Genomic DNA, 7,573 nt, shown 5'->3' with positions numbered 1-7,573 from the left:
AAGTGGTGCTGTGGCTCAAGTGGTAGAGTGCTAGCCTTGAGCTGAAGAGCTGAGGGACAGCGCCCAGGCCCAGAGTTCAGGCCCCACGACCGGACCCCCTCCCCCAAAAAATAAATAAAAATTAAAAAAAATAAAACTTATGTTTTATTTTAGCAGCATTACTCATAGCCAAAAGATAATCCAAATATCCATGTACTGATGAATGCATATGGTAAATCCACACAATAGAATACTATTCCAACACAAAGAAATTGGAAAATTTAATGCCCAATCTGAGGCAATATTTTATGTATAAGAAATAAGCACTTTCCTAGTTATAGAATGTAGATAAAGCAAGGAAGAGGGTAAAATAGGAAGTTACTGCTAATGGGTTGGAGTTTCCTTTGGTAATGAGGAAAATGTTCTAGAGTTAGTGTTGAAAGTTGTAGGACTTTATTAATATACTTAAAGTCACTGACTTGTATACTAGAAAATGGTGTATCATATACTATGAAGTTATATCCTAAACGGTCTTTTTGGTATGGACCACCGCCTGACCTATCACTCATCTCCAATATGGGAGGAGACTGAGTGTATCAGCCCAACAAGGAGAAACCTCATCCTGACTATAAAGGACCATAAAGAAACAGCGTTGTAGAAAACTGTTCAGACAAGAGGGGGTATAGGAGAATTCTTTGAAAGTAACTAAAACATGGTTACTTGATGCCCATGCCTGTCCAACTTGCTGCCTATGCCTGTCTACCTTCCTACGGACAGGAAGCTGAGCCCTTGCCTTTCCATTATTTGCTATTTCTATAGCTCCAAGAAAAACCCAGATGCTACTCATTATTGGAACTCATATTGCTAGTATTTTAACTAAATTTATTTCCTCTCATCTCTAGCATACAAAACCACAAGTGATTCAGCTTAAGGGCTAACTCCACTCAGCACTGAGGTAAAATAACAAGACATGCAATACTTCAAAACAAGATAGCTCTTCATATTGTAACCACAACACAAGGCCATGTGTACATTCTGATTAAAACGAAATGTGTTTACATTCCAGACACTTGGGGCAATATAGCCCAGATCAATGAAATGTCTAATTCTACCAAAACCTTCGATAATCTACTGTCCTCTCAGTCTCTACATTTACAGGGAGAAATAAAATAATAATGTTTATATTGTTCCTACTTATAATCATCTGTGAGAGGTCTTTCTCTGCTGCTGTGCCTTACTGGTCCCAACCTGTTGCTCTGTTTCTGCAGTGTGGCTCTTCCTTAAACACAACCACTATTGATCATGATCCCAAAAGGTGGACCTGGGATCAACCACAACCTGGAATCTCTCTGTCCACACTGACAGACAGCAAGGACAAGAGACTCTTGACCTAGGCCTACACTGCCCCATATCAGCCAAAGAGTGACTTCAATTTCCAATCTTAAAAGACTGCAGGGGTTTTGGGCCCTTGAATGGGAAATGACAGGAACAGTTACCATGAATGATGGGGAAATGCAATGGGAAGCTTAAAGTGGAGGATGAGATCCTAAGGTCTCAAAGAGAGAATGTTATAATTAAAACTTTCCAACTTAAAAGTGACTAGCCTCTGTAGCCCATCAATGTCATAAGATGGGTGTTTTGAGTATTCTCTTCACCAAAGGATTAATGAAAGGCTTCATTCCAGGCTAAGCTGGGTCAGCATGATGTTTCTGAAAAAAATAGACCTATGTGTGCATCTGTGTGTAGAGACCCTTGTGCATTGACAGTCCTGGAGTTTGAACTCAGGGCCTGGCTGAATCCCTGAACTTTGCTCAAGGCTAGAACTTGAGCCACAGCTCCACTTTGGGCTTTATGGTAGTTAATTGGATGCAATTTCCTGCTCAAGCTAGCTTCAAACTATAATCCTCCTTGGATCTCAGCTTTCTGAGTAGCTAGGATTATAGGTGTGAGCTGCCAGCACTCTTTAACTCACCTACCAAGTCCAGTAAACCATTGCCTTAGGATTAGATGTAATTTAGTAAAACTCCAGTAAATTTGAAAGAGTAATATGAAAGTAAGGGCTCTAAGCTTCTTATACTTCAACATCTGATGGGATAAAAATCATTCCAGAGCTCGACTGGCTCACGCCTGTAATCCCAGCTAATCAGGAGGCTGAGATCTGAGGATGGCCGTTCAAAGCCAGCCCAGGCAGGAATGTCCAAGAGACTCTTTATCTCCAATTAACCACCAGAAAACTGGAACTGATGCTGTGGCTCAAGTGGTAGAGCACTAGACTTAAGGTGAAGAGCTCAGGGAAGTGCCCAGGCCCAGAGTTTGAACCCCAAGACCAACCAAAAAAAATTAGTAATAATACTTGTCAGTCTCGTACAAGAGATGACCCTCTTTCAGTCTATTGAAAGTCTTTTGCTTTCCTAATAAACTTTCCTATCATACACATACACACACACACACACACACGCGAGCACGCGCGCGCGCGGGAGTGTGGCTTAGTGGTAGAGTGCTTGCCAAGCCCTGGGTTCAATTGCTCAGTACCACATATACAGAAAAAGCCAGAAGCAGCACTGTGGCTTAAGTGGCAGAATGCTAGCTTTGAGCAAAAGAAGCTCAGGGACAGTACCTAGGCCCTGAGTTCAAGCCTCAGGACTGGCAAAAAAATTTAAAAAAAGCAAACACAGAAAAAAGAAATCATTGGGATTTACTCTGCAGAAGAGAATGTTCAGAGTGTATCATCATAATAGCAGTCTTCTAATATCTAAAGGAACTACTCATGTGAAAAGGCATATATAGGTATATATATAAATACATACATATATACATATATATATATATATATAGAGAGAGAGAGAGAGAGAGAGAGAGACAGTGGAAACAGCATTGTTTGATCTACAGAGCTGGATTCTAATCTTAGTTCCATCATTTACTTTGTTATTTAAAGCTGAAACAGAGATTAAGTTTATTTAAGTGAAAAATTATATATACCTTATAATATCTATGTATATCTATATATATCTCAGGAGGCTGAGATTTGAGGATCATGGTTCAAAGCCTACTTAGGCAGAAAAGTCCCATGAGACTCTGATCTCCAATTAACCACTCAAAAACTGGAGGTGGGGCTGTGGCTCAAGTGGTAGAGCACTAGCCCTGAGCACAGAGAGGCCCAGGGACAGTACCCAGGCCCTGAGTTCAAACCCCAACTGACAAAAAATAAAAAAAATTGTTGGTTTTTTTTTGGGGGGGGGTCTGGTCGTGGGGCCTCAACTTTGGGCCTGGGCCTCTCAGCTCTTCAGCTCAAGGCTAGCACTCTACCACTTGAGCCACAGCGCCACTTCTGCTTTTTTCTTTTTGCTTATGTGGTGCTAATGAATTGAACCCAGGGCCTCAGGCATGCAAGGCAAGTGCTCTACCACTGAGCCACATTCCCAGCCCCCAAAATAAAAAAATTAAATGTAACTTAATGCAAAATATTTGTAAATTGCCTGGCACATCTTTACATATTGTGATACACAATGTTAGATCCTTTCCCTAGACTTTTCTGAGTTACTCTAGAACCTTCTTTTTTAAAGTGAGAGTTACAATCCCATTCATGGTGGGACACAAAGACAACTTACCAAGTGGTAGCATTTTTTCCCTAAATGAAATAGAACAGGAAAAATATATTAGTGTATCACTTATCGTACAAGTAACTATAGTTTTACGAAACTCTGGTTTCAGTTACTCATACACATGTGTGTACTAGTTATGAAATAAAATTTATATAATGAAGTTGGGTCCCTCACCAAAGTTTGTCAAAGTTGCCTAAGTATTTTATAAAGTATTAATTAGTTCCTTAACAACACAACTTAAGTTCAGGAAACAAACCATAACTTTTAGTGTGTTTAATCCATAGTAGCATCTCATAGAAGTTCAGTATCTGTTACTTTTTGTTGAATCTAGTTTTCAATAAATTAGTTTTGCCCCAGAACCTAGTTATTTTTCCACATAATACCTACTAGTATTATCAACATTTTGTGATATATAAATCTGAAGCAAAATATTCCTCTAGATTAAAAAGAAGCACAATGGTTAGAAGGCATAGAAGGTAAATTTTGGCTAAGAAAAAAATTGCCAGTTATGAATCTTTCTGCCAATGACATTCACAGCCTTCAATTTATACCATAAATACATAATTTATCCAACTATGATTTATCTGAAATTTTCCCCTGTGCAGGACCTCAAACATTTAGGCAAGTGACCAACACTCCCAGCCCTTCAAGTTTTAATGCACACAAATTTTTAAGAAAAAAGCTTAAGTCATCTATAATATTGAGATATGAAGCCAGGACAGTACGTGTGTTCAAAGCTAGTGCTTGAGCCACAGCATGACTTCTGGCTTCAGAGTAGTTTATAGATAAAAAGTCTCAGACACTTTCCTTCAGGCTGGCTTCAAACCATGATCCTCAGATCTCAGCCTCCTGAGTAGCTAGGATGATGGGCATGAGCCACTGGCACCAACTTCTGTGGCACATTCTTATAATCCTAACTACTGAGGAACTGAGAAAGCAAGGATCTTGGTTTAAGGATAGTCAGAGCAAAAAGTTAACAAGACTCCATCTCAAAAAATAGTGGAGCGCATTCCTGTCATCCCAACTACACAGGAAATGTAAATAGCTAGTCCAGGAAAAAAAAAATCAAGATCGTATTCCAAAAATCAAATGTACTAGCTAGGGGTGTAGCTCCACTGACAGAGCCTGAATATCAAGTGAGAAGAGATGAGTTAAAACCTTAGTATCACAAAAAGAAAAAAAAAAAAAAACATGAAGCCAGGTCAAAGCAATAAGGAGCAATCTTGTTGAAAGAAACTTCTGACACAGTAACTAAAATGACTTGTTTTTCTTTAACAAATCCTATGCTTAGAAACCAAAGTAGCCAAAGACTTAATCAGCTTCTCCAAGTGGAGTCAACGTGTTCTAATAATACATAATCTAAAATGGGCTGATGAGTGCAGCTAATCCTTATTATTATGAGCATCAATATCATCATCACTTGGAAGAGACATGTGATGATATTTGGATGATTCTAGGTTCTTTTAAAGTGCATACATACCAAGGATTCCTTTGGTAGGATGTGATTTCCCTTAATGTGAAAAACTGTCATTACCACATTCAGTTCTAATAATACTTGGTTATCACTTGGCAATAACACAAAGGTTTGACATCATATATTCTTAAGTACCTCTGTCATTCATCTTCCCAGCCAGGAGTTAGAAATACCTCCTTGTAATACAGCCAGGCCCTAGCGGCTCACACCTGTAATCCTAGCTACTCAGGAGGCTGAGATCTGAGGATCACCATTCAATGCCAGCCTTGGCAGGAAAGTCTGACTCTTATCTCCAATTAATCACCAAAAAACTGGATACAGAGCTGGAAGAGTGCTAACCTTGAGCACAAAAAAAAAAAAAAAACCAAAAAACTCAACGACAGTACTTTGGCTCTGAGTTCAAGCCCCAGGAACAGAGAAAGAAGAAAAACAAAAACCCCACATGTAGTTGTCACTCCCCATCCCAACTCCAATTCCTCCTTAAAGTTTGTTCTAAATAGTTTAGACTTTTATTTCTTTCCAGCTTCGGGGAATTAAGTCTTTTTTGTCCCATCAGTCTTCCAACAACTCACTGCATACATCCTATCTTGTTCAACTGCTTAGCTCTCAGCATGACTATAACACCTTTTGAACAAGCACCAAATCTTTAGAATCTCCCACAGCTCGTATAAGCATGCTAAATATTCTTGATTTAAGAAAGTAGGTTTAAAAGTAACAGTCGTTAGTCAGAGAATTTACTCTATGCCAGTCCCAGAGCTAAAAGTACACAATGGATTATTTTATTTAATCTTTACAACTCTATAGAAGAACTACAATTTGCTCTATCAAATGGGAGGTGGGGGGGGGGGAGAAGCTCCAAGTAGCTTTCCCAAGGTCATATGACCAGTGAGTGGCAAAGCCAGGGCACGATCCAGGCAAAGCTCAAAAACACTTCAAAACTCAAGGCCTGCAATATTGGTCTACAAAGGACTTTGAATTCACTACGTCGTAAGTTTCTTTTTCAACGATGAGAAGGGCTATTTCAGCGAAAAGTTAAAAGGATGAATCAAGAGAGAAAGATAATTTCCCACACACATCTTTAATTAAGTGGCAATAAAATGAAGAGGGTAAAAGTTTCCTCCCATGTGTTTTCTATTAGTAAAAGTGATATCAAGGCATGGGTCACAAGTTCATCAGGCAAGCAATTTGTTTTAGACTTTAGGTAGGGCTCTTTCTCTTGCCCCTAGATGATATGGAAATGAAAGGTTTGATAACTCTTACTTCACAGCTCTGAAAATTGTCAGGCCCAATTCTTGCTTTAAAAAAAAAAAAGAAAAAGAAAGAAAGAAAGAGCTGAGGCTCTGGATCCACCTCGTCACACAAAGCAACACCATCCTCTGCCCTCTGCACACAAAGCGTCACCCCATCCCCCAAGGGGGAGCGCTGATTCACACGGCCTCCCCTTACCCACCAGAAAGACACCCATCTCTGGTCCCAAACACGGACCCCCAGACGACGACGACCACGACCACGACTCTGGTCTGCCCTACCCACCTCCAGCCCAGCGTACCGGGCGACGAGATCTCATCAAGCAGACCCTTCTCCCCACTATCCCAAACACCCCAAAGCCGGTATTTCACACAAAGGCAGGGCCCTTCCTACAAGGCCAGCTTTCCATTTCCGACTCCTCCAGGCGATCGGACTGTCTGCAGCTGTGTCATCCACAGACACCCCGAGCACCCCGAGGGTCCTCGAACCCCCCCGAAGAACTAGCTCCCTGCCCCTTTCCTTGCACGCGCTTGACATCCCCAACTCTAGCTGTATTCCCGCGGCCAGAGCAAGAAACGCACAGAGTCCCAGCTCCCCGAGAGACCATCCGGCCACACAAAGCGCGGCGACGGAGCGGGGTGACCCCGGCCCGCCGCTCCTCCGCCCCCGGCCCGTCCCCGCCCAGCCCTGCCCGGCGCCCCGCGCTCTCCCCGCGCCCGCTCACCAGCTCTCCTCCTCCTCCTCCCAGCCCGACAGGCGCTCCAGTTCCTCGGGCCTCAGCGGCTCCACCTCGTCCAGCAAGCCGCCCTCGCCCGCCGCCAGCAAGCAGGTGACGTCCCGCGGCTCCTCGCTGCTCGTCCGCCTGGGGCCCGACCCGGCCCCGCCGCCGCCGCCGCCGGACTTGACGCCGAGGCCCAAAGGGTAGCCTCGAGGGGATGCCGCGCCGGAGCCGGGAGCCGACACCCCGGCCCGCAGCGGGCTGCCCGGGCCCAGCGGGCCTGCGCCCTGCACGGCGCCCGAGCGGCTCCGCAGCTGCTCGTTCTGCTTCTCCAGCTTCTTCACCAGTTCCTGCAGCTTCCGCACCTCCTGGTCGGCGTTCACGTTGGAGTTAACGTCCTCCATCCTGGCCCCGCCGCCCGCCGCCCGCGGGGACTCACAGCGACCCGGGGAGAAGCGGAGGAGCGAGGCGTCGCCACCTCCACCGCCGCCGCCGCCGCCGCCGCCTCCACCGCCGCCGCCGCTGCCGCCGCTCACTCTAGCCGAGGCGCCG

The 7,573-nt window shown here is 43.9% G+C and overlaps 1 protein-coding gene across 2 annotated transcripts in view; it reads right to left on the bottom strand.

Annotated features, from left to right (window-relative positions):
- Positions 1 to 7,493, bottom strand: part of Slain2 (SLAIN motif family, member 2) — a 60,811-nt gene extending 53,318 nt beyond the window's left edge. For both annotated transcript variants that reach the window (XM_013009076.1, XM_013009077.1), the window contains exon 1: positions 7,028 to 7,493. In XM_013009076.1, coding sequence (XP_012864530.1) covers positions 7,028 to 7,425 — 398 coding nt within the window. In that variant the 5' untranslated portion in view covers positions 7,426 to 7,493. The remainder of the gene's footprint in view (positions 1 to 7,027) is intronic.
- Between the last annotated feature and the right edge of the window lie 80 nt (positions 7,494 to 7,573).

The sequence above is a fragment of the Dipodomys ordii genome, unplaced genomic scaffold (assembly GCF_000151885.1).
Source record: "Dipodomys ordii isolate 6190 unplaced genomic scaffold, Dord_2.0 Scaffold8, whole genome shotgun sequence".
Lineage (NCBI taxonomy): Eukaryota > Metazoa > Chordata > Mammalia > Rodentia > Heteromyidae > Dipodomys > Dipodomys ordii.
The sequence above is the reverse complement of the archived record's forward strand: the minus strand, read 5'-3'. Positions and strand labels throughout refer to the sequence as shown.